Genomic DNA, 26,450 nt, shown 5'->3' with positions numbered 1-26,450 from the left:
CTGTTATATTATTATATATACTCTTTATCTAAATATCAACTTAACAATTGAACTCTTCAACTGTTTATAGAAATTCTAGAAAATCATAGATTTGACCTTCCAACTAAATTAAGGTTCATATTTTCCATTCAATGACCGATTAATGGTGGTTGAGTTGTGAATTGGATGTGATGGCATATTGGCAAAGAATAAGAACAATGCATGCAATATAATCTCTAGTATGAAACCTATACCCAACTCAAACTCCACATCAAAACTACTTTTTAACCATCCTTACACTATACATACATGTAAATCTTTGGATACACAAACATAAATATCTATTTTCGTCTCTCAAATTTTGTTTGTGTTTCATTTTTGTTTCTAGAAAAATTTAAAATTCAATGATTCCAAAAAATCAATTGTAGGTTAAATTAATTATTTTTAATATTTTTATAATACATAGCAAAGATTATCTTAACTTGCATTTGCGATTTTTATGTACTAGTTTAAATTTTTATGGTTTTGATATTGATTTAGTAAAAGCAAAAATTTTATAAAGACCAAAGTTAAAATTCACTCTAAAAGAATAACTACTTCATAATTTCCTTTTCAAAATAGGATGTTATTCATTTCTTTTTACACTTTATATTCATAGTAAAGGAATCATTTTCCATAAGGAATAACCTTGCTTTTTTAAAGGTAATAACTAATAACCTTGCCTTGTTGATATTTTTATTTAAGATAAACATTTTTAATGTCATGTGATGAAAATGAGGATGTTTTATAATGACATATGAAAGTAGTGGGAGAGGATTAAACTAAAACATACATCACATTCAACAAAACTGTATTGAATTAGAAATAGGTGTTTTATATATATATGTTGTGTAGTGTAAATTGAAAACTAATTATAGAAGACATTGTCAACTTGGACAACTCCTTCGGCAGAATAAAGAACCTTTTACTATTTTATGAATGTCCCAAATCAAAAAAAAAAAGTCAATACATTCCTAATAATCAACCAAAAAATACCAAAAAAAAATACTTAGTAATGCTTCACACGTCTATTCTTTCCCTTCCTCACACTTCTTCCTTTGTTATCTCTTTAATCAAATAAGGTATTTTCCATTAATGTTAAACATGCCAAGTTCAAGTACAACATGCTTCTTTTTGTTTATCATAGTAAACACTTTTCCTTATGTTTTTGGTCAAGTTTTCATTCTGAAATTTGGAGGAGTGTATATTAGTCAATGTAAAATATTTATATAGGTAGTATATTATTCATCATTTATTTGTATTATTTTTAATAGTATATTAATTAAATGTGAATAACAGATGATATAAAGATAGTATATAAAACTTATACATTGTCAGTGCATACATTTTTTCTTAATTTAGATACGGTCGTGTTATTTTTAGAGTAAAATATATATGCACTGACAATGTAAAGATTTATGCACCAACAATAATAATTGAAAATAAATAATATATAATGCAATGACACTATAAAAAAATTTACACCTTCAATAAATAAATAAATATATATATATATATATATATATATATATTTCTCTTATTTTTATGGTAATGTAGATGCAAGCGAAAACTCAACACCCAAAGGTATATTTTTCTTTTCTTTTTTATAGTATTCTTTAATGCTTTTTATCAACTCTATTGACACCAACTTGTTAGTAAATTATACGTGATTCTTAGGCAAATCTAACATGTTTGGTTTTAGTTTATCAACCACAATTATAAGAAAAGGCACGTAGTTTTTGGGTTTAATAGAAAAGATTTCTATCAACTTACTTTTAATAGAAGAGTTCCCAAACACACACACACATATATATATATATATATTTTATAAAATCAAATTCATTCAAATCATGTTTTTACAACACACCTAATTGTGTATATATGCAATATATTTTAAAAATGAAGTTAATTTAAATTATGTTTAACAAGTTGCATTGTTAGACTTTATTTACTCTATCAAAAAATAATAATACTATGAGATTTGCTAAATATTATATGTATAAATCTGTAATGATTTCATTAATATTTAAAAACGAAAAAATAAGATGAAACATCATAATAAAAAAAGGATTATATGCGATCATAAAATTGGACATCTTATTAGTATGATATAATAATTATATGAGTCATATAATTATATTTATATTGATCTTACCAGACAAATTTTATTTAAATCGTATTGGTCATATTGTTTGATTATTGTTTAAAATTACAAAAAATGACCTATTTCTAGCAAAATGTTATTATGGAGTGGCAAACAACCAATCATTACAATTGTTTATATTTCTAGAATATGGTCTACCAACAAGTCACACACATTTTATTTTAGTAATGATATAAATAAAAGTATTCACCATGATCTTTGTCAGTTTTACAACATTAATTTTACTATTATTATATATATATATATTTATATATTATAGTTAAACAATTATATTGTGATATTAGTAGTGAGACCTATTTAATGATAAGCTTAATATTTATGTATTATCAATGTAAATATTTATGCACAATCACTATACTATTAATTTTGATTATTTTTTTAAAGATTCAACAACAATTGAATATAAATGATAGAGGGTGGGTATAAAAACTGATATGTATATATAATTTTGTCTTCCATTATTATTAATTTATTATGATATTAATAATAGTATAATGAAGCAAGTGGATTCCAACGAAACACGAGTACGCGTTGTAAGAGTGGCACATATGTAAATAAAAGCTACTCCAGTGTCATTGTTTAAGACAAAGAGCTTTAAAACTCATTATTTGCATCAACACCATCATTTCTAAAACCAAAAAACCAAAACACTTTTTCACAAACAAAAAACATTCATTTTCATTTCAAACAAAAAAAACATCATCAATGGCAAGTTTCTATTCCTATGTTTTCCTTCTGATTTGTGCTACAACACTTTTTTTGTTCATGAAAGTTGATGCAGGAATAGAAGGGACCCACCACTTCGAATGGGTTAACACAAAACCTCAATGCAAAGGTTCCATAGCAGAGTGTATGGAATATGAAGAACAAGAGTTTGATTTGGATTCAGAAATCAACCGGCGTATATTAGCAACAACTAGTTATATCAGCTATGGTGCGCTTCAGAGGAACACTGTACCATGTTCTCGCCGTGGTGCTTCATACTATAATTGCCGAACCGGTGCTCAGGCCAACCCTTACCGCCGTGGATGCAGTGCCATTACAAGGTGCAGAAGTTAAAAAAAAAATTTAATTTTTTTTTGTTCAAGAAATAGTTTGAAAATTGGGTTTGATTTTGTTCAATTTGTATAATTGATTTATGGGTTGGTGTTGTAATATACTGTGATATATACAGTATTATTTATTATTTTATTTTTATTATTTGTTTTTTTTAACCTGATTGCAGAGGAAAAGTGTGGAAAAGTTTGTTTATCTTCAAATAAAAACAAATATATGCACTTTTTTTAACTTGATTATTAGAGATAATCACTTCATGTATATTTGAAAATATATACATTTTTAGTCCGATATCATTAATACAATGTTATCAAAATAGAAAGGGTATTGTTCAACCTATAGTTTAGTAATAATCATAAACAAATGATATGTGAATCTTTTAGAAGTATAATCAAAGATAATAAATGTGTGTTTGATTTGCCAAAATAGGATTTTATATAAATTAAGTCACTTTAGATTTATGTTTTTTTTTTTGTATTATGATTTAAGACTAAATTTAAATTTAAATTTTTAATAGTTCTTTATATATATATATATATATATATATTTGTACACGTGTATTTCTCTGTATGAAAATGATGAATTTATTAGTTGGAATATATGGTAGAGAAATTGATTTGTGATTAAAAAAAGAGTAATTGTTGCCAGCTTTGTGCTAGGCTGTCTATGAATAATTCAATGTCTGCGACTCATCATCTATTCATTTATTCATCTCTTTTCTTTTTTATTTTATTTATCCTTTTCAATTTTTTTATTTTTATTATTATTTTTGGCGTTTCTTGCTGTCAAATCCACCACATTGAAATTTCAAATAGTTTTCGCATTCATTCAGCCTTTGCTGCTTTACGCGCTTACCAAAACCTTCAAATGCTTTCTTTAAAATAATATAATTAAAGTATTACTATTGTTACCATGTACAATGTTTTTATACTACAAATAGTATATTCTCAAACTTTTCGATAAATGACCTATCTCTATGATTGTTCTTTTTAACAAGTGTCGTTCTTAAGAATTTTGACATTTTAATAATCATATGAATCTAGTAAAGTCTAACATCATTATAATAACAATTTGGTAGTTGATTATCAATGTTTTGATTCAAGTGAAAACAAATGTTTGAATTTCTTAAAGAGAATAATAATTTGCGCACGTAATTATAAATAAATGATAAATGATATACTAAATACGTGTAATATGTATTGCAATTTTTCTTAAATATATTTAAAAAAGTCGCTTAAATTTGAATTTTATTGTTGATGTAAGGATTTAATTAGGACTTTTGTAAACACTTATTATCCCAAGAGTTAGGCCTTAGATGAATCATGTAGATTTAATTAGCCTAAACTTTAGTTTATCTGAAAAAATTATTATAAAATATAGTCTAGATATTTGATATAGACAAAAGGTTGTCTCTTATCTCCAATTCCCCATCAAGTCAAGAGCATATTATGAGACTAAAATAAATAAATAAACAATGAGATTTGATTTGGTTGAGGGTGGAAATAATAACATAGAAGATACAAAAAAATGATAGAAGAAAATTGTTGAGAGAAATATTGTTTTTAATACAAACATAACATGTAATAGTGAATAGTGATTGAAATCAATGGCATTCTAGGAAAATTGTTAAATCTAACTTACTTATTTCACCTATCATACCATACAAAGTGTAAAAAGTGATGCTTTATTTTAGATGCTATGTTAGTGATAGGATAAGACAAAAATAACTATAAATATGGTAATGTGAGAATAAAAAACAGAATTTGATTACAATGTTATTCCTTCCTTAGGACACATGATAATAAAAACATAAAAGATAAAGTTAGAAAAAGTTAATGCATAAATTATTTGAGGTTGCAGGCACGAATAGTTATTTATATGTAATTAATTCCCCACCTTTTTGTATAATAAGTGGTTTGGTGGTTGTTATGGATTCCATCTCATTCCAATTGCTACCTAAAATATTGCAATTATGATTCTATTTTTTTATATAAAAAATGTGAAGCCACAAACAAAAGCAATAGTTAGGTAAATTTAATTATTGGTCTCATTTTGATTGGCTTAGATGAATCATCCTATATGTTAAACAAATGAGTCTAATTATATTTGAGCTTATCCAATTTCATATTTAGACATTTATTTTTATCAATAGAGTAGGTAAGGGCAATATATATGTTAAGTTTATGGTTGTGGACTTGTGAATCATTGAGTTTTAGGGCAAAATCATTCTGAATACTAGATGAGTTTCTCATTTATTTGGTTGAAAAGAATTATGTAATAATTTAAAGACTCACGTAAATATTTTCCATATAGTTTTCACAATTACAAGACTTTCTAACGTTAGAAATTCGATAACTTTAATGAAATAATAACAAGATTATTTTGATTTTATCTATCACATAATGCTTTCTTTCGTCACTTTAATGAAATAACAAAATCATTTTAATAATGTTTTTACTGCCAAAGAAAACGGAAGAACAAACAATTCAAATAAACCAAAGAGTTCAACACATTATAGAATCGATCATGAGAAATACATAAAAAAAATATTCCTTTAAGGATATTGTAATTTGTCATAGTTGTTAAAAGATTAACCAAACTAAACACTTCAATATTCCTGTAAGGATAAAGGAGTAGAAAAAGAATATTATAATATTAAAAAAGTTTCCATTGCCGGGAATCGAACCCGGGTCTCCTGGGTGAAAGCCAGATATCCTAACCGCTGGACGACAATGGAATTGATGGTAAACACTACGACACGAATGTTTAGATCATAGAGGAACATAACGAAGTTGTTTACACATAAGTACTTTATAAACTCTTCAAAACTCTAATAGGTGAGAAACTTCATCACCACTGTAAAATGGTTTAATGTTTTTTTGTTTTACACAGTCCTATCCGAGGCGGGAACATCCACAAGTACGTGGGCTAACTCTTTTAGTGAACATTTTTTCCATCGCAAGACTCGAAAATGGTTCAATGTAAACTAAAGTTTTGGCAAAATACATGAATATGAGGAAAAATTTCAAAACATATTAAATGCATTTTCTACATTGTTGAACATTCTAAGTATAAATTAGTGTAGTGAGTTGATTTGAGAGAAAATATGGCTACAGCTATGGTACAAGATACCAACTTTGAAGATGATCAACTTCGATCTATGACCTCCGATGATATCGTTAGAGCTTCTCGTCTTATATTCTTATCTTTAGCTTTAAAAATGTTGCCTTTGGGTTAAGCATATAGAATATATCTTGTTAAAAGTCATCTTTGGGGATAGATCACATTAAAAAATTATAATATATTTTGAAGTGTCACAACTCAAATTGCAATTACTTAACTCATAACTTAGAAGTGGGCACTAAATTTTGCTTCATTTGGTTGAGGTGAGTATGAGAGGAGAGAAAAAGAGAAGAGAGAAAGAGATGGGAGATTGCAAGTTTCTCTCCTTTGGTTGGGGAAGGAAAATGAGTGGAGAGAAAGAAAAATGATGGGTCCCATACCAAATTTTGGTCTCTTCAAAGATGAGAAGAAAGTGAATTGAGAGTGTAAAAATGTCTAAATGACTAAATTGCCCCCACCAACTTTACACTATCGCATACATATATAAAATACATTATTATTATGAATTTTTAGTCATTAAATACTCATATAACCCTTCATGTAACACTTTTGTTTGATATTTTTATAATATTTTAAAAGTATAATTAATATTTACTTTCAAAAAGCTTAAATAAATACTAATTTATTTACGCATTTTAAAACCAAATATTTTTTTAGAAAATAAAGTTGGTATATAACTATTTACAGGGGTAAAATTATATATATATATATATATATATATATATATATATAAAATAAAAGCTCACATTGTATTTATCATTTTTCTTTCACTCCTTTTTATTATACAAACAACTAACTATTATTGTATTCACTATTTATCCCCAAACACAACTCCTTCCACAAAGTTGAGTCGCCATGTACCTAAAAATATAGTATTAACATTTAATCATCTATATCAAATTAAATCTATATACTACTTTTAGACACTTTAATTAAATCTATATATTTAATCATCTATATCAAATTATATATTTAGTATTAACATTATATTTCTTAAAAAATTAACTAGCATTTAATTTTAATTTAGATTGAAAAATATTATTAATGTGAATAAGGGTATGATTGTCTTTTATATAGGTGGTCATAATCTCTCTATCTTCTCTTTCTTTTCTTTTTCTCTTGTACCAAACAACCCACAATTCCACTAATTTTCTTACCTCTTTCTTTCTCTCCATCCTCTTTCTCACCTATTTCTTTCTTCTTAATTTCTTCTCAACAACCAAAGACTTTTGTTAACTTATGATATAGGTGATTCAAATGCCATTTTCATTTACGCTTGTACTTTGCAGGTGATTGCAGCAACAAATCGAGCAGACATTCTTGATCCTGCCCTTATGCGTTCTGGTCGATTGGATCGGAAAATTGAGTTCCCACACCCAACTGAAGAAGTAAGAACCACAATTCTGCAGGTTTGGCATCTTCAAATAGAGTTCCCACACCCATCATATGCTTACTCTAGCATGAAATTAAGGGTTTATATGTAGATCTTTTTTGCTTACATGGCTGCTTATATTCTAAGCACCATTGTCCGAGTTTATAGCTGGCCATGATAGTTGTTTGAGCAGTTAAGAAAGAACCAAAATGTTTCCATTTTTCAGTTGTGATTTTATGTTTCAATTCAATGCCAAAACTTAGAACCTAGTTAGTAGTAGTATAATATAAATCTGTCTGCTTATGTTGGAAAAATCATCTGTGTTTTGTCCAAATGCAGGTAAACCACGAGGACTTTAGCTAAGAAGAAATCAAGCTTGAATTATTATGCATAAGCTTTATATAAATCTGAGACTTACTCAAAGCAATAGAAAACAAACATTGATGTTTCACATGTTTTTGCATGTGCCAACTTCAAGCGAAACAAATGTAGCAATAGTTTCTTAGAACTATGTTTTATCTGCTTCCTGTTTTTACATTTGTTATGTAGGTTAGGTTGAAGACTATTATGAACTAATAATGAGTAATGACACATTGATATAAATCTTTTTGTATATTGTAATTATTACTATTTTATATGTGGAAAAATATGTTAAATTAAAGTTACAAGAATTCATATTCTTTAATATGCTATCTCTCCTTCAAAAAAGGTTAGAGCATAAAAAAATTGGAGTACTTCTTTTAGTATATATGAAGTATAATTTGGAGCACGCTAACTTCTTATTTGAGTATACTTTAATAATGGAAGTTGTTATACCAAAAAAAATAATAATGTAAGTAATAAACCAGTCATATAAAAAAATCTGTTGTGTTGGTTCGTTGAACCAACTGGTCTCAATACCAGTATAATACAATAATTATATCGGTCATGTAATTATACTGGCCAAAACTGGTCAAAATTGGTCATACGGCCGATTTTCAATTGAATTGTACCGGTCATACTGACCACTTTTTATTTAAAACCAATTTTTTAAAGAAAATAAAAAATAATTAGTTTTTTTATTGATTCTTCAACATTAATGTAATGTTAATATTATATATGTATATCTAATTTCACCGGTATGCAGTTTAATTAGTACCAGCTGCTAAACTATTATACCACTATACCAGTACCCTAACCGATTTGATGATCTATATGGTATTAATATCACTCTAATACACAACTAAAAATAATGGTTTTTTTATGGGAGGAGTTTGTTTTTTTTTTGGAAGTATTCTTCAAAAAGTTATTCTTGAGAAATTAGTTGTTAGGGAAAAAATCAAATTTGTGGTGACATCCTAATCCTTAACTAATGTTGATCTAAAAATTGTGAATTTAAGACAACCACTTTTCTTTCTCCTCTCTTTTCTCCATTCTCTCTATCCACTAAATTACAATCTAAATTACATTAAAATTTCATCTTCATTTCATTTCATTTATTAGGGTTTTGAATTGAAATTGAAATGGTTATTGGAATTGGAAACAATGACGATGTTGTCGGAGATAACGAATCCTCCTTCGCTTCCGTCTCTTGCTCAATTTGTCTCGATGTTGTTGTTGTTGATAACGGTGATAGATCATGGGCTAACCTTCAATGTGGCCATCGATTTCATCTTGGTAACTACCTCATTATTATTCCTAACTAACTGTGTTTTATTTTCAATTTGCATCCAATTTCATGCCATTATATCATAAATTATTGTTTTTGACTTTCCATTTCAATTCATTGAGACCTGAATTTAGGCTTTTGATGAATGTTTTGAAGTGAGTTAGTGTAATGAAGAAGTGTCAAAATTGTGTATAAGTTGATGACTTAAAAAGCATATAACTGGATGATGGGCCTATAGACTTAATGCATTAAGATTTTTGGTCAAGATATGAAAGAATACTTTAGTCCATCGATGAAGATGGTAGGTTGTCGGATGCTTACATGATATGGCTTTATGGGTAACTTTGAAATAATAACAACGGTCCAGCCTTTATCTCATTAGGTGGGGTGGGGGGCGGTTAGTGCAAGAGACTCCCACTTAATGGGGTCCAGAGAAGATAAATGTGCACATCCTTGCCCTTTTAAGCAGATAGATTGTTGCCAGGATTTGAACCTGTGACCTCATGATCATTAAGCAACAACCTTACCATTGTGCTAACCTCACTCTCTATTAACTTCGGAATAATATAAAAAAAAACGGTTGCAGATGCTTTTGTATCATGTGACTCAATGTTGTTTTCCTGCCATAGATGCAAGTTTTTCTTGTGTGCTACAGATGATAGTTCCTTGAATCTCATTATTCTTGTTAAAACTATTTTGGAAGATATATTTACTGCCACTCAACTTAAGCTGTTATCACTCTGACTTAGACTTGTAACTTTTACACAAATCCCCACTCACGCCTCAACAACCTGTGCTATAAAGTGTTGATATGTGGGAAATGGAAAATTGTTGGTCTATACTAGTAATTTAATTCATAACACTCGTATCATAAATTCATATACGTTTAATAACTTTTAAGGCAATATTGATGGGTTTCATGTATTTCTGAAATCAATTTTTAACATGATACATGGCATTACATAATGTTGTTATACTGCTTCTTACCTTCTTTATAACATTCAGATTGCATTGGCTCGGCATTCAATGTGAAAGGGGCAATGCAATGCCCTAATTGTCGGAAGATTGAGAAAGGTAAATGGCTTTATGCTAATGGTTGCAGATCATACCCAGAGTTTAGCTTGGATGATTGGACACATGATGAGGATCTTTATGATCTTAGCTACTCTGAAATGGTACTAGAAACTCCACAGTTGCACATGTTCAATATTTTTTCCCCTTCTAATTTGATTTTATTATGCCGTAAGCATGTGTTTGTATTACCTTATTTGTAAAACAGCATAAATAGTGACTGTTTATTTGTTGTTTTTCATTTTGGAGCATGTGAACTTACTTTCAGAAGTATGTTGTTTCAGATGTTGAAAAAACCTATACTTGTCTAGTTCTCTCATTGTTAGCGCTTTTCCCTTCCTTCAAGCTGCTGCTTAAACTGGCTATCTTTCATCTATCGTAAATGATTGCTCCACTGACTTATCCATTAGTTAGTGTAGTAATAGTTTTATACAGAGATTTTTTTTCTTTTGAACAATAAAAAAATAATTGTTGGAAAGAAAGGAGAGAGTACATTTGGCAAAAGGATGTCAACTTTTCCTAACTAGAAAAATTTATAGAGCACCGAGCCAAAGTAGCTTATGACATGCAATAAAGCTGTTCAATCCCTTTGCATACCATTGACAAAAAAATGTTGAAGCACAACCATGGGAATAGCATTTATGAGTAAAGAGGGCCATACACATGATCTTATCCCTTATCAAATTTTAGGGTAAAGAGATACTCTTGAAGCCATGGTCATTTATCTACAATCTAATGCACCATAGAAGTACATAGACTGCACTCCCATAAAATATTAGCCTCCTTATTCCTCCTAAAACCTTTGAAAGTTGAAACAAACCACAATTTCTGCTTTAAGGTGAAAAGACACACCCAGTGCTCATCAAGAATCTTTAATAAATTCTATGATAATAATATAATCACCTTAGAATGGCTATTGCTTCTGAACTTAACCTGCACATAACACATATGAAGAGAACTGTGTCACCTCTTTCAATCAGCAACATGCAATTTGTATTAATCAGTGCTATTAGTTACCGCTCTAAAGATGAAAGGTGTGACCCTAGAGGGACATTAATTCTCATATCATCCTATCCTGTATTCACTTGGCCTTCTAGGAAGTTGTGACCCTAGAGGGGCACTATAATAAGATACTCATTTTTTTATGTATGTAGGGCCAGGAAGTCGTAAACATGTAGTACTTGATTTCATCTAGGGTTTACCAAGTAGTTCTTGTTTTGGGAGGGTGGTTAGGCATATGCCTTCTCTGGTGATATTATTATGGTGTTATCATAAAACTGTTTGAGAAGTAGACACGTGGAACAATAGAAAAAATACCTTTCGGATTGAAGAAAAACTGAAAGTTGCATGCATTTACCCACTCAAAATTATACCTCATGATCTTTTACTTGCGAAGTTTCACTCCCTCTGTCGTTTCCTACTTGCTTCATAATTTCATATTCCTTAGCTAATCTTCAACTCTTTATAGTATACCAATCATCCCTATTTGCACATTCTTTATATTCATTACCATATATAGTACATGCAACAAGGAAAAATCCTTTTTTATATTTGCAAGGAATTGGAATTTCAAGGATGGCATTACCTGCTTTAATTGGATTTTTCTCTCATTATTTTGCATTTGCATGTGTAAATAATATATTACTTACCATTTTATCTGAAATTCAGTTTCTAAATGCTTTCTGCAGTCCTTTGGAGTTCACTGGTGCCCTTTCAGTAACTTGACTCAACTTCCTTCATCTTTTGAGTAAGTCTGGAATAATCAGACTAACTATTCTCTGTTTATATTTGTAGATTTCAATCATGTTTGATAGTTTAATATATTACTAAATTTGTATTAATATATTACTAGTATGAAGGATTGGTGTAGCAGATTTTTCTGATTCTGTAGTTTGACAGTGTTATACTGGCTTTGGAATTATTAAATCTGGCTTTGGTAATACGTTTACCACCGCCCCTAAATCCTTAACAGACACACACACACACAGAAAGTGAAGAGCCGAATAACTTTTAAGGAAATGATAACTTATACTATTTATTCTTTTTTCCAGGGAAGGGGAATTTTCATCAACTGCATGTAAGATCCTTTTTTCCTGTTTATCAGCCACTTTCCATCAGCTTGCATTTGACTGAATAATAATATCTTGACTGGAATGTTAAGATGCAGATCATGAGATCGTGGGACAGCATACTATATTTGCCGAACATACAGCTGTATCGCCTGCTAGTGATCCTTGTCCATACATGGCTTACATTGGACCAATACATCCCTCTACTTCCAACCCTGGTGTAACTGTTTCAGAAGCTTCTAACTCCAACCACTGGAATGGTCCACCAGCACATAGGCGCACACCAACCACCTACACATTTCCTGGCATGAATATTCATTATCCCAGTTGGGAACACCATTCCTCTCATTTGTCTTCAGCCACTGGCAACCTAGGTGCTCCTGCTGATCAGACCTCGGTATCACCTAGTAGTCAAAGGCTAGCCATGGGATCAGGATCTTTTATGCATCCCTTCCTTGTTGGTCACAGGTACCTCTTTAGAATTTGTGTACCTTACTAAGATGCTTTTGTGATTTCTGAAGTTAATATATTGTTCAAATGTGATAATGAGGGCCACATCATATTATATGTTCATATTCTGTCTCATGGTGTCAAGTGCATAATGAATTTGTGTTAAACACAAGTAATAGATAAAAAAACAATGAACTAGACATTTTTTGCTGGCTCTTGTAAACTTTTTAAGGCCATGAGATTTACACTTGGTACATATAATTCTGCAGTTCTGCTGCTAGACCTGGAAGCTTGGTCACGTCTGCAATGATCCCTCCTTATCCAGGCAGCAATGCTCAGACCCGTAATAGAGTCCGTGCTCTTCAACCTTCTTATCAAACTCAGCAACTTCCTAACTCAACCACAATGCGAACACCTATTGCTCCTGGCACTCGAAGAACCAGCAGTCATAGTGGGTCAACTCAATTAGCACCAGTGGCCTTATCACCAGACCATGGTGTTGGCTTCCTTTTTGTCCCGTCAGGTTCATCAGGACACCATTTTCAAGAAGAAACCCATCTGCCAAGTCACTTCCATGCATGGGAAAGAGACCAGTTGCCTCCGTTGTCATTTAACCATATTAATAGAGATCCAAGTTGGAGAGCGTACCAGCACGGGTCAGACCCAGGTATCAGATCCAGCAACTTTCGGTTAAGGCATGGTGTGGAAAGAATGCCTTCACAAAATCTGTGACATACTTGTTTCATGTACTGTTACTTGTGAAGCAAACATCCATTGTTATGGAAAATCAAATTTTATATATGCTTGAGAAAATGTTACATAATGGTTTGGCCTGGCTGGCATATTAGGACAGACTATATACTTTGGCTAGCCCTGAAATTGATCTTTCTAGCAGCCATTTGGCAGTGTTATTGGCATTGACTTCCTCTATTTGGGTCATTCAGGTTTTTGAAGATATATGGCATTCACATCTCGAATGATAAATCAAGTGGTTAGATTTGTAATGATGAACTATCTATGTTTGATATCAAAACTCTGCAAATGCTTTGTATTGAGGTTACCATTGGCAATGTGATTGTTGACTTTTTTCACAAAAGGGGACTGAGTATTCTCTTGAGAACTAGTCAAGTAGAATACTTACAGGCTGGTTTAACCACTCAAGTGGTTGGATCGCTACAAAGTATAACGGAATTATCATGTGATCAATGCATAAAATGGTTATTATTTGGATTACTAAAGATAGATCTTGTTATTCATTGGGGGGGAAACTTGGTATTTGGTAAGACCATATTACTAACCAATAAGGTGACTTAAAATTGGTACATAGTCCGATCATTACTTAAAAATGAAGCTAGGGGTTTGATTTCTATCTTACGGAATTAGTTTTGAAAGAATTTGTTTCTCACTAAATAGATGTATTTTTTATAAATTAAATTTTAGTTTTTGATTATTTAATGTGACATTTGTATCTTTTTGAAAGAAAAAATACAGTATTTCTCCATTACTAAGGAGAATTTACACCAGTTTCTTGACCGCTAGTACTCTTTAATAGTTGAGAATAAAATCATATTATTATTGATTTGTTTTTTCTTACCATCATTCTATATTTTCATATAAATTATGAATATAAGAAAATCCCTCACTAGTCTAATGGAGGAACTCTCCCTTTAAATATTTTAAGCACAAGTCATTTAATTCAGAGTGTAATATCTTAACTTTTTCATAATTCCTGATATGCATGACTATACATTTTGATATTTGGCATGAGAAAAGGTACAAATGAAAAGAAAGTATGAACCATAGAAGCATATTGACTAAATTATGTAAATTTTATTCATACATTTGAAATTTCCATGCCTTATTTTCCATGATTTTACTTCTACTACACCACAAGACCTTGAAGCAAACTCATAAGAAATTAAGTGATAATCCAAGTTCAAGTGTCAATCAATGCTGGAAGAAAAAATAGGCAAAGGCTGAGGAACCTAAGTTGAAGAGAGAAAAGGTTACTTGAGATAAAAGAAACTTGATGCAATGCAACAGAATTTGATGTGTAAACTCTTCCAAATTCAAAATAAAAAAGGCACAGCAATCTTAAACAAACAAAACTGTTAAATTGCAACTGATGTAGCACAAAGCAACATATTTCATGAAGCAATACTTGCTAAAAGGAAAGCTAGCTCTATGGAAAAATGGTGAATAAATTTCTTAAGTGAATTAAGCTGATCAGAAATCAATCTTCCTCCTCTGCCTCGTTCTCAGCAATGTTGAAGTACCTTAGTTCATAAACATTTCTGTCTTTGTTAGCCGCAATCACTCTGAGCCAGTCACGTACATTGTGCTTCTTTAAATACTTCTTTGTCAAATACTTTAAGTACCTGGAACCATATGAGATGTCAAACAACATGTAGACCTAAATATAATGAGATAAACATCACTAAAAAAGCACAGCCTAATGCACAAGGCTCTCACTTAGTGAGGTATGGGGAGGGTAGATGTACGCAGCCTTAAAACCTCGCAAATCAAGAGGCTGTTTCAAGATTTGAACTCGTGACATTATGGTCACTAAGCAAGAATCTTACTATTGCGCCAAACTCACCCTCTTCAAAGCAAGTTTAAAATCATCAAACAGATGCCTAAATAAATCGAAGTGCAAAAGCAATGTGACCCACTGGTACTGTCAATATCGGGCTGTCTATTATTCCTTTTACAATAAAACAATATACAAAATACAAAAAACCTTCCATTAACTGATTGTTTTTATTGACTATATCCGGCATGCAGTTATTACAACAATAACAATCAAGTGATCAACCAAAGATATTCAAAGGTGGGAATCAAAACTCAGTCGGACTAATAAGATATGTATCTTCCACTTAACTTTTAAGAGCCCAATTTGCACAAAATTTCTAAAAACATAAACCAAGCATTTTGTCAACACCATTGGATTATTTTCCCAATCCCAAATAGACAAATACTGATATACTGAAGTCTCAATGCCCGTCTATTCATGTCCTTTGATGTTAACAATCTCAACAAACTCATTAACAAAATAATAATTCAACACAGTATTGAACCAATAACAACAACTATCAAGCCTTAGTCCAACTAGAAGGGTCAGCTAAATGGATCGAACGATACCAATCATATCCATTGACAAGGCATTAATCTATAAACCTTTCAAAATCATTTCGCCTATGATGTTTCTTGGTCTCCCTCTGCCTCTATAAATTGGACTAACATCCATTTAATTTACTCTGCTTACGAGGGCTTCTAATAGCCCCCTCCACAAATGCCCAAAACAACTAAGGAGTAATTCTACTATCTTTTCTATGATAGGAGCCACCCCAACTTTCACCCTAATGCAATCATTCAGAACTGTAACTGTATTGAACTAATGTACTGTAGAAATCCAAGGCAGCTAATCATCCAAACAAAAAAGTGCAAAAAAATTATTCAATGAAATCAAACACATTTCAACAATCATTCAAAACATAACATATAAAAAACAAAGTTGGCATTATAATCACATTGTTTAAGATAAAATCCAACACCTAAAATTAACTTACAGCATTTAACCAATGTAGAGAGTTAAACTATTAATAAACAAAATACCCCAAATAAATAAAAAAGACTATACAAAAAGGGTAATTACCGTTTGGAGAAATTATCGTGAGAAGTAACAGTAATCTTGGATTTGTGACGAGTAACAGTAACAGTGTCACCAAGTGCACCAGCTTTGGAACCAACCTTAATCCTCTCTTGAAGAAACTTCTCAAGAGATGCAATATCCATTATCTTATCCTCCACTGGTTTCGTACAATCAATGGTGAAAGTCACCACCTTCTTCTTTCCCTTTGCACTCATTCTGCGATTCAATCTCAAATGTACCTGAAAATATATCAACCAATTATTACAAAAATGGGAAATTGATTTTGAAATTGAGGAGAAAGTGAATTTACAGTTGGAAATTTGAGAAGCCGCGAGCACTGAGATGAAGGTTGGAATTGTAGAAGAGGTTCTAGGGTTTGGGTTTTACGAATTTATAGAGTGGATAACAAACGCACCGTTTTCGATTTTTTTTAATTATTTTTTTGTTTATTTAAAATGTTGATGTGAAAGTCTTATAATTGGGCCTGACCCAGGAAGAATATGACGTCTGACCCTAGTTGCTCTAGGTGTGGTACAAGTGTAGAGAGTATCATGCATATTGTTTGGGATTGTGGCGATTCCTCCGCTATTTGGACGAGACTGGGCTGGTACAATTCTTCTTTCAGGGTGACCTAATCCTTCCAATCCTGGTTGGAGGAGAACTGCAAGCATCATAATGGTATGTTTTTCTTGGCAGGTGTTTGGGGGATTTGGAGATAGAGGAATAATACACTTTTCGAGGATACTACTTGGAATATTAATACCATAATTCGTAATATTTATCGGGATTTTTGGGAGTGGCGTCATTTGGGGCAAGGCCTACCTTTAGAAGACTCTCTTTCAAAGACTCATTGGTGTTTCCCTTGAGTTGGTCAAGTAAAGGTTAATGTAGATGGAAATTGTGCTACTGGTTCTCAGGTTATGGGAGGAGGGGTTGTTGCTCGTGATCATACTGGTCGATGGATTTTAGGGTTTTTTGCTAATTTTGGAGCTGGATCGCCTATTTTATCAGAGCTTTTGGCCATATAGCAGGGATTTCAACTAGTTTGGAATTTGGGCTATAAGAAGGTCATTTTGGAAAGTGGTTGTTTAGAAGTTATCGAGTTTATTTCAGAAAGGACTCAAATTCGTCACTTTCCTATTCGAAGTATTGTATCCAAGGTTCGTGCTTGGATCAGCCTTGAGTGGAATGTTGAAATCCATTTTGTGCTCAAAGACGCTAATGTAGTGGTAGATTACATGGTTAAGCCTAACTCACATTCATGAGAAGCGCCGAAGATTTTGCATGTGTTTCTAAGTGGGTGTCAACATCATTTTGATAGGGATATTTCTTCTTGTTCTTAGTTTCTCTTTTGTTTTTTCTTTCCATTGTACCAAAAAAAAAAGTATAATCATAATGATGATAGCTTTAACATTATCATACATGCATGGTTATCGGTAACATAATTGTTGTCCTACAACTTGTATTATTTCATGTATCAAATCGATTGATTAAAAAATTATATTTAAGTTAAATATTTAAATTATTAATTATTTACCTAATTGATGGCACATTAAATATCACTAATTGCAAAGGTTAAGAGGCATTAGATGTATTTCAAATATATTATATATGAGTGTAGAGAAATAACATATATACTCTTACCAAATTCTCTCACTAAATTTTTCTACTCGCAAAAAAATAATATATATTACTTTAAATCAATTATTAATAAATAAAGTATTATTTTATGATATATGTTAATTTTTTATGGTATAATAAAATTACTTCTAATAAAAATGTATACACAATAAATATATCATAAATTATTCACTTGCATTTGAATGAAAGATGAGGCAAATTATAAAAAACTATTGATTAGATTCTATGTTTTATTTTAGATATATCATTGTCAACTATCATGTCTATTTCTAATTTCTTTATCATTATACTCATGATCAATCCAAATAATATTTAATCCATATATTTTCCCCAAAAAGTCTGAAAAGTAAAAAAGAAAAGGCTTAATTTATATTTTGGTGTTTCCTCTAAAGGTAACGAATTGAATGTTATTTGAATATTTATTATGGATTAAAATAATCCCATATAATAATATTTAAGCCATGCTTCCAGAAACATCCATGAGTTCTCAGAAAAGAGAGTCTTGGTTCTGAATCTTACGTTGTCTTTTCGTACTTCACTTCGTTTCTCAGGTATTCCATCTCCTTCTCTTTTTTTCCTTCAATTTTTCTCTTTTTTGGGTTTTTTAACCTCTCAGATCTACAGCTACCACCTTTGATTTTTTTAATTTGAAGACAATTTTATTCGTGATCATGTTCATTTATGATTATTTTGACTAATTTCTCCACCATGAATCGGGTATCTTTATTTCATACTCATCAAATTACATGTCTTTGTATTGTGTTTCAGGGGAAAAATGAGTAGCCGCTCAAGTCGAATAATTTATGTTGGCAATCTTCCTGGTGATATTCGCTTGAGGGAAGTAGATGATCTTTTCCACAAGGTTCTTATATATATATATATATATTTTTCCTGAATACTTTTTCTACCTAAAATACTTGTTCCTTGCAGTATTTGCTATTTGTATGTTTGGGAAATTATGTTATTTTTATACTAGTATCATCCAATGTTTTAAATGCGGTTGCAGTTACAATTGCTGCTAGTGTGATTGTGGCCATTGCGAGATTGTGTTCGTTGCAGTGTGAATTATTTTGTGATTAAATAAATATTTTTTAATTCGATACAGTTGCATTGGGGCATCTTGCAGTGTGATGCAACCACAATATTGCGGCTGCATCACGTGATGTGGCCCGCAACTTAAATCATTGTATCATCACTTTTTTAGAGGGTGAATTTGGTACAATAGCATGGTTGTTGCTTAGTGATCATGAGGTCACATGTTTAAATCTTGGAAACAGTCTCTCCGCTTACAGGGTAAAACTGCATATATCTACCCTTCCCACACCCCTCGTGCATTGGGTTGCCCCTTGTTATCACTTTCTTGAATCTTGATGAATATTGTAGTAGGTTAGTTTTAGCATTTGGACATGTTGTGGTTCAATTAGCTGAACATGTTTTAGAAAAATTGATGGCAGCAAAAGACAGTAGATAATCATTACTATTCTCCATTAAATTTTATTTCCACCCTTCATTTTATTTTCTGATGTTGAATAAAATAGATTATGAAACATGGTTGTAGTCTTGCGGAGTAGTAGATCTGAAACTCTGAATTTATATTGCATCTGTTTACTAATTGCTTTTTTCACTGTCTGATTGCAGTTTGGTCCTATTGTTGATATTGATTTGAAGATTCCGCCAAGACCACCAGGTTATGCTTTTGTGGAGGTATGTCCAGATTTTATGATGTAAAGTTGTGTTACTGTAAAGGGGTATTTCTGTTCTGTTTTCCTGGCCCTTTGTTCTGTTGTATATATGTTGGATGTTATGTGTTGCAGTTTGAGGATGCTCGTGATGCTGAAGATGCAATTTATTATCGAGATGGTTACAAATTTGATGGTCAACGGTTGAGAGTTAGTACATTTTCCCTTCAATGTTCCGGTTTGGTGGCATCACTGGACTAGCTAATATATTGAAAACCTTTGGTCACTGTTTGTTATAGGTTGAACTTGCACATGGTGGACGAGGACATTCATCATCTGTAGAACGTTACAGTAGTTATAGTGGTAGCAGTGGTAGCCGAGGAATTTCTAGGCGTTCTGATTATCGTGGTATGTGCTGTTTCTTAATTCGAGTTTGTGTGGTTTCTAGATTTATATATAGTGTTCGCTAATTATTCTGTTTTATTTGCTGCTTATAACAAAGAATGAAATAATGTTTTTATTAACCCTATTTTGTTCTTTTTGTAGTTCTGATCACTGGATTACCTCCTTCAGCTTCTTGGCAAGATCTTAAAGTATGCATGGTTCATTCTTCTTTTTATTGTTTGACATGTCACATTTTATGCATTGATAAAGATTAGCGTCCTTGTAATGGTTTAAACTAAATGAACTAATCACCCATTGTTGTTCAATGATTAGGATCACATGCGTAAAGCTGGTGACGTATGTTTCTCTCAAGTCTTCCGTGAACGTGGTGGTAAGTGTCATAAATCTAATCTATGTTAAATTGTACTTCTATTGTAAAATTTATTTGCAAGCAGGATGTTTTCTTACAAAAAAATACCGGGCTAGTTCTAGTGAGACTGAGAATATTAAGATCTTGCATCGCCGGGGCTATAGGGAATCTGGTAGAATACTTTAGTAATTAATGTGTATTGGGTTGTCAATAAGTTGTTCGTATTGGTGGGCAAGTGGAAGGACTCTACTATGGACTAAATAGTCATAACTCAAATAATCAATTAGTTCTGACCAAAGTGCTTCTTTATGGGCTATCAGTTACCTGCAATTTGAAATGGTGGTAATTGTTATGAATGCATGGCTTATTGTAGGTGACTGTAAGTTTAGTAACTATGCCGCTTTCAATTGTCTTTGGATGGCAACTTTTTCTAATTTCATACATTAGACTCTTTATGTGTGTTTTATCTTAAAATTTCCATAATATATTTCTTTATCCGTGCTTCAATTTCTACATAGGCATGACTGGGATAGTGGACTATACGAACTATGATGATATGAAATATGCTGTAAGTTCTGAAAACCTGTGCTATTCGTTATTGTTTTCATCTTTCACTTCCCTGCACACATGAGCTGGATTCATGGCGACTGTCATCTTTATATCCAGTACTATAGTTTTGCTTCAATACTCTCTGCATTCTCTTCTTACAGATTAGAAAACTTGATGACTCAGAATTCCGAAATGCCTTTTCTCGCTCATACGTACGGGTATGTGAAAATTTGTGTTGGTTACGTTCTGCCGTCTGTTTATATTTTTGCTTTCCATTCACAAAGCACTGTGGTTGCTCCAGGTGAGGGAATATGATCGACGTAGTTATTCTAGGAGTCCTAGTCGTGATTCTAGGGGGAGCTATTCTAGAAGCCCTAGCCGCAGTCCGTATATGTCACGCAGTCGAAGCCGCAGTCATAGTCATAGCTATAGTGACAGGAGCAGAAGGTAACCTTTGGTTGCATTGGTGAATTATTCTTTAGTGTTTATTTTTTTGGTAATTTTGAAGAATTGACTAAACAGTTCATATATATAGCAGCTTCTCTCCAAAAGCAAAACGCTCCCTGCGGTCTGTATCTCTTTCAAGGTCAGTTTATACCCACTGTTGATGGTTGAATATATCTTTAGATTTCTTCTGAGTAAAAAATAATTTTGTTAAAGGCAATGTAGAGCAGGAAATATGACTAGGGTGAAGATAAAATATCCCCCAAAATGAATAAATCTAGATATGATTAATGCAAATGAAGAGTCATTCATTTTTCCTGAATATCAGTAAGAGCTATCCCTTGAAACAAGTGTGTGCTGAACGATGAACATGCGAGGGTTTTGCAAAAATAATTATACTCTTGAACTTACTTGCTGTGGACTTCATTGGTTTTCTTGTCTTATTTTTTGTGTTAGTTGATGACGGTGATTCCCTTGGGGTTGATCTAAATAATTAGAGAGGATTATACATTGTTTATCATCACCACCACCAATAATAAATTTTGGTCTGTTAATTCTGTAATATTATCTATTTCTTATGGATGACTGTATTTTTCCCCCCAAAAATTCTATTATCGTTTGTTGGTTGAGTTTTGGCTAACAGTCATTTGAGATCTTGGTTCATTTGTATAACTGTATTTGTGGTATTTTTGGCCATGCTTTAGTACATAATCGAATTTCTGCAAAATCTCTGCCCAGCAAGGAATGTTTGCTCACTCTGTTTTTTCATGTCTGTTGGTGGTATTCAGCCTTGTCTCCATCTTTTCTGTATATCATTTCAACTATGTTGGACAGGCAGAATTGCACTTGACCTTTGAGATTAAGGGTCCCCTTTTCCTATTCTCTAATAGTTTTCGTCTTTTCAATCCCCTTTCCACTTGAATAAAAAGATTTCCTTCTCAAATAATAATTAAGTATACAGGAAGTCAAGAATATGATTTTATTTCATATGATCTGCAAGTTCACATTTTGTTTGTTTATATTGTACCATTAGTTTCGTATCCCAGAATAGCATGGTATGGTGGTTTCCTACATGCTTCGGGTGATTGAAATATTACTTAACATTCTTGCACGCATGATAGCCGTCACTTCATGCCTTAGAATCTTCCCCTTCTTGGAGCTTCATTATGTCTCTTCATTTTTGGAAACTTCTTTCTACTTTTCATGCTTTTACATAGATGACTTTTTTTTATACTACCAAGGGTATCCCCTCACCCTATGGGTAAGGAACTAATCCCCTTATTTTGAATTTCAAGACAGCCCCTAAATTTTCATTTCCTATTAATTTCTCTGATCCATATGGTTTCACATTTATTTTACCTTGTGGTTGGGTTGTACTTCTAATTATGTCTTTTCTAGAGTATTAGTATTGTCTCACATTGAATTCCTTTTTTTTTTTACTATTTGTGCAAGTTGATGGGGCATCTCTTTCCTTACAATTTTCAATTAATTATCTGAAAGCAAACATTTTATTATTCCATCCACAGTATTCTTCGCATAAAAGTTGACGATCATGGATCTGTCATCAAAATTCTTGGAATGTGGAAAGATGAAGGGGCATTGAAAAAGCAGACAATTGGGTTGGCCACTAACTATGTTCATTAGGGTTGAACTGTTTGTTTTCTAGACTTGGCTTTTTGTGGTGACCAGGGCACTGTGTGTTATGGTCTCGGTGGCATGTGGTGCTCAAATGCCTGCAACTTTGTGGTTCGAGGTAATACCGTTTTATTGATGAGCACCTACGGAACACCTTAATGCTGTCACAATTGATAAAAAATAATAATTACTTGTTGTAAGGCGTTGTGTGCCATTCTTATAGAGTGTACATTGGGGATCGATGAGTATCAATCTAAAAGATGGATCACGGTGAGCTAAAGTGTGCTTACAGTGCCACCAATTGCATATCAGCAGTGTTACAATCCAAAACTACTTCAACATAACATGTGATCTAAGTATGGGTCTGATCTATTGCCAACATATTGACTTGTGGGTTACATCTTTCCCTTGGTTAGTCTGAAGATATCATTGATTGCCAGCAATAAATTGTTTCGCAATTGTTGAGACTATAAATGTGTGATACTGAGCAAGAGTTGTGGTAGATTATTTTGTCCTTTTGGTTTTGGTAACTTTGATGTGGAATATTGGACATGACAACTTCATGGATTATTCTGAACACCGTATTGAGTTTGTTCATTATTTTTTTTGCAGATCCTTATCAAGATCCAGATCTCCAAATTCATCTGTAAGTTTATTTGACTTGCATTATCTTAAATTGTCCAAAAAAGAGAGGACTGGAGTGAAAACACACAATCTTATTAAATTTCTCTAGTTGCATGACATTTCCTTATTATGTCACTTGCGTCAACCAATTACTAGAGAACTAAAATATGTTGAATGGTTTATGTCAATCTTAGTGCACTCTGTAATATGATTCTATGGTTGTGTATCATGCAGCCTCCCCCTCGCAAGAGCCGCAGTCCCAGCCGAAGCCCAAGAAGAAATGTGTCACAATCTCGTTCACCTTCGGTATGTTCATTGTCCCCGAATTTGTAATTATTCATTTAGTTGATTATAAATTCTTCATTCCTATCCTTTTTAGAATTTTTCCTAAGGTCTTGATGTTTGCATCCTGATTGATAGGTGAGATCTGAACGCAGGGGATCTGTTAACTCTGGAGAGAGCAATTGAAGAAACATCTTTAGGAAGCAATCCAATATTCCTATATAGCCCCATCTAGTTTTGTGCTTACAATTTTGGTGGGGGGTTCCTGAAGTGCATTGAAAGCAGATATGGTCTGAAGCATAACTGAATTTATCTGTACTATCATTAACTTTATTTTTTAGTGTTCAGTGAACTATCAACTCTCTACATGATATATACTTCTCTTTGGGCTGTTACATTTTGACCTTGAATGGACGACTAGGTCTATTTGCGAGTCAGTTTCTGAAGTGTAATAGGAGGGAAGAGAAAAACTTGAGAGTCATGAAATACACTTGTGAAATGACTCTGAAACTTCCCTTTTTTATCTTCCATTGTTTGGTGTAGATCAGATAATGATGATATTGATGTATTGATGATGGTGGTAGTGAGTAGTGACCCTCACATGTAAACTTCACTATCTTATCTCGCACTATTTTAACTGAAAACTCGAAGTGTCATGCTATTAGTACTCGATATTATTTACATGGTGAAGGGGACTTTTAAGTATGAGACTCTAAAAATTAGGTTCATAGAGGAAATATAAAAAGATACTCTAGAAAGGATAAGATTTCTACCTAAATCAGATTGCTCTTAAGAGTTCCTTATTGATGCATATGGTTAGTAGATATTGGTAGGCTTTTGGTTGTAAGGACCATAATCCTATTCTTAACCAATGAATATAATTAATTACATGGACTGTAGAGATACGCAAAAACTTCTTGGGGTTATTGAAAGACTTTGAGATTATGAATAATGTAAATGTGTTTGTTCTTCTAACACATTTGAGTGGGGATAGTGAAATTAAGATAATCAATAAAAAAAGCGCTTGTGGTAGTTGATATGCTTCATGCAATCAGCATACATGAAAGATATGGTGCAAAGTGATCGAATGCTTGATTTGTTTTTTCAGAAGTTATGCAATGAAAATCTAAATATGGGAACATAATTAGTTTTCGCCCTTTTTCAATCTATAATAATTTAAAGTTTTTCAAAGATTCGACATAAATTATAGGCGAAATGAGTAAGAAAGATTTAAAAATTAATGTTTTGTTGGTGAATATGATTTATAATAAAGCGTTATAACATTGTTCGATTCATATAGTTGATTTTCGTGGGATAAAGTCTTGATATTTACTGTCATCTAGAGCCTTTTCTTAAAAATAAAATTCCTTTCTAATTATAAGTATGACTTCGCGATTAATTGATAAGATGGCTAATTAGTAGAAAATAACACACTGTCATACCTTGCTAATTACATCTTATAAACTCATACCTTCCTCAAACACCAATAGGGCATATTATTATTATTTTGTTAAATAGGCTACCAAAGAAGGGAAAAGTTAGGTATAGTCTAACTATACTATTACACATTTAGTCTATGTTTCAAAATATTTACGGAACTAGTGTAGTTTTTAGGGAAGTCGTGGATGAGATCTACGACTTTGGGGAAGTCGTGGATCAGGAATGTGACTTCCCTGACATATTCTCTCTCCTCTATGGAAGTCGTGTTTCCCATCCACGACTTTCACTTTTTTTAGAAGTTGTATACTCTAAACATGATTTCCGTTGTATATAAATATAGAAATATGCTTTAGCCTAGTGGTTCTTGGATTTCCATTGTATATAAATAACAGAACCACTAGGGTACATAGTATTTTTATTACTAATATATAATGGAAATCGTGTTTGGGGTACACGACTTCTAAAAAAAATGAAAGTCGAGGATGAGAAACACGACTTCCATGGAGGAGAGAGAATATGTCAGGGAAGTCGCACTCCTGATCCAAGACTTTCCCAAAATCGTGGATCCCATCCACGACTTCCCCAAAATTGTGAATCTCATCCATGACTTTCCTAAAAACTACGCTAATTTCGTAAATATTTTGAAACATATACTTTTCCACCTAAGAAGTATATCTTTATTAGCAAATTCAATAGAAATTGCCAAAGACAGATTTTATTTATGTCCTGAATTCTTTCTTCCTTAGAGACACTAGACTATCAGACCATTGGCTAGTCAG

General features: G+C 32.1%; 4 protein-coding genes, 1 long non-coding RNA gene and 1 other non-coding gene across 10 annotated transcripts; 4 read left to right on the top strand and 2 right to left on the bottom strand.

The window, feature by feature from the left end:
- LOC109332459 (protein RALF-like 33) lies at window positions 2,812–3,467 on the top strand. Its single transcript, XM_019567442.1, has one exon. It carries the CDS (start codon window positions 2,888–2,890, stop codon window positions 3,239–3,241), a length of 354 nt encoding a protein of 117 aa, XP_019422987.1. The 5' UTR covers window positions 2,812–2,887; the 3' UTR covers window positions 3,242–3,467.
- Window positions 5,904–5,975, bottom strand: TRNAE-UUC. The gene has a single exon. It is a non-coding gene; the product is annotated as a tRNA-Glu (tRNA).
- LOC109328657 lies at window positions 7,512–8,241 on the top strand. The gene is made up of 2 exons (XR_002105459.1): window positions 7,512–7,770; window positions 8,073–8,241. It is a non-coding gene; the product is annotated as an uncharacterized LOC109328657 (long non-coding RNA).
- Window positions 9,119–14,059, top strand: LOC109332416. 2 transcript variants are annotated; one of them, XM_019567395.1, is made up of 6 exons: window positions 9,119–9,389; window positions 10,387–10,556; window positions 12,141–12,199; window positions 12,504–12,529; window positions 12,614–12,989; window positions 13,241–14,059. In XM_019567395.1, the coding sequence occupies exons 1-6, from the start codon at window positions 9,236–9,238 to the stop codon at window positions 13,701–13,703; spliced, it is 1,248 nt and encodes a 415-aa protein (XP_019422940.1). In that variant the 5' UTR covers window positions 9,119–9,235; the 3' UTR covers window positions 13,704–14,059. The 2 variants fall into 2 exon arrangements, with proteins under 2 accessions (XP_019422940.1, XP_019422949.1); XM_019567404.1 differs by having other exon boundaries at window positions 9,121–9,389; window positions 12,620–12,989.
- On the bottom strand, window positions 15,021–17,047 carry LOC109332445 (60S ribosomal protein L22-3-like). Of its 2 annotated transcripts, none has more exons than XM_019567429.1 (3): window positions 16,940–17,047; window positions 16,627–16,862; window positions 15,021–15,349 (listed from the first exon to the last, which is right to left on the bottom strand). In XM_019567429.1, exons 2-3 carry the CDS (start codon window positions 16,836–16,838, stop codon window positions 15,205–15,207), a joined length of 357 nt encoding a protein of 118 aa, XP_019422974.1. In that variant the 5' UTR covers window positions 16,839–16,862; window positions 16,940–17,047; the 3' UTR covers window positions 15,021–15,204. The 2 variants fall into 2 exon arrangements, with proteins under 2 accessions (XP_019422974.1, XP_019422980.1); XM_019567435.1 differs by having other exon boundaries at window positions 16,936–16,996.
- On the top strand, window positions 18,727–24,616 carry LOC109332430 (serine/arginine-rich splicing factor SR30-like). 3 transcript variants are annotated; one of them, XR_002105899.1, is made up of 15 exons: window positions 18,763–18,816; window positions 19,031–19,126; window positions 19,903–19,968; window positions 20,079–20,153; window positions 20,243–20,351; window positions 20,490–20,536; window positions 20,661–20,718; window positions 21,216–21,265; window positions 21,408–21,464; window positions 21,548–21,693; window positions 21,785–21,832; window positions 23,217–23,443; window positions 23,938–23,971; window positions 24,184–24,255; window positions 24,370–24,616. XR_002105899.1 is itself a non-coding variant. In XM_019567412.1 (14 exons), the coding sequence occupies exons 2-14, from the start codon at window positions 19,040–19,042 to the stop codon at window positions 24,415–24,417; spliced, it is 897 nt and encodes a 298-aa protein (XP_019422957.1). In that variant the 5' UTR covers window positions 18,727–18,815; window positions 19,033–19,039; the 3' UTR covers window positions 24,418–24,616. The 3 variants fall into 3 exon arrangements, 1 of the variants encoding a protein (XP_019422957.1); XR_002105900.1 differs by having other exon boundaries at window positions 23,549–23,971; window positions 24,370–24,387; XM_019567412.1 differs by lacking the exon at window positions 23,217–23,443 and having other exon boundaries at window positions 18,727–18,815; window positions 19,033–19,126.

This window comes from Lupinus angustifolius, chromosome LG02 (assembly GCF_001865875.1).
Source record: "Lupinus angustifolius cultivar Tanjil chromosome LG02, LupAngTanjil_v1.0, whole genome shotgun sequence".
Classification (NCBI taxonomy): domain Eukaryota; kingdom Viridiplantae; phylum Streptophyta; class Magnoliopsida; order Fabales; family Fabaceae; genus Lupinus; species Lupinus angustifolius.
This window is presented reverse-complemented; position numbering and strand designations above follow the sequence as displayed.

What these genes read in the sequence shown, in the direction of transcription:
- LOC109332459 (XM_019567442.1), top strand. Translation starts at nt 2,888, where the DNA reads ATGGCAAGTTTCTATTCCTATGTTTTCCTTCTGATTTGTGCTACAACA.
- LOC109332430 (XM_019567412.1), top strand. Translation starts at nt 19,040, where the DNA reads ATGAGTAGCCGCTCAAGTCGAATAATTTATGTTGGCAATCTTCCTGGT. An exon ending in AGTCTTCCGTGAACGTGGTG is followed by an intron (nt 20,719 to 21,215) that starts GTAAGTGTCATA and finishes ATTTCTACATAG; the next exon opens with GCATGACTGGGATAGTGGAC. An exon ending in TTTCTCGCTCATACGTACGG is followed by an intron (nt 21,465 to 21,547) that starts GTATGTGAAAAT and finishes TGGTTGCTCCAG; the next exon opens with GTGAGGGAATATGATCGACG.
- LOC109332445 (XM_019567429.1), bottom strand. Translation starts at nt 16,838, where the DNA reads ATGAGTGCAAAGGGAAAGAAGAAGGTGGTGACTTTCACCATTGATTGT. An exon ending in CACGATAATTTCTCCAAACG is followed by an intron (nt 15,350 to 16,626) that starts GTAATTACCCTT and finishes ATATGGTTCCAG; the next exon opens with GTACTTAAAGTATTTGACAA.
- LOC109332416 (XM_019567395.1), top strand. Translation starts at nt 9,236, where the DNA reads ATGGTTATTGGAATTGGAAACAATGACGATGTTGTCGGAGATAACGAA. An exon ending in TGGCCATCGATTTCATCTTG is followed by an intron (nt 9,390 to 10,386) that starts GTAACTACCTCA and finishes TATAACATTCAG; the next exon opens with ATTGCATTGGCTCGGCATTC. An exon ending in ATCTTAGCTACTCTGAAATG is followed by an intron (nt 10,557 to 12,140) that starts GTACTAGAAACT and finishes TGCTTTCTGCAG; the next exon opens with TCCTTTGGAGTTCACTGGTG.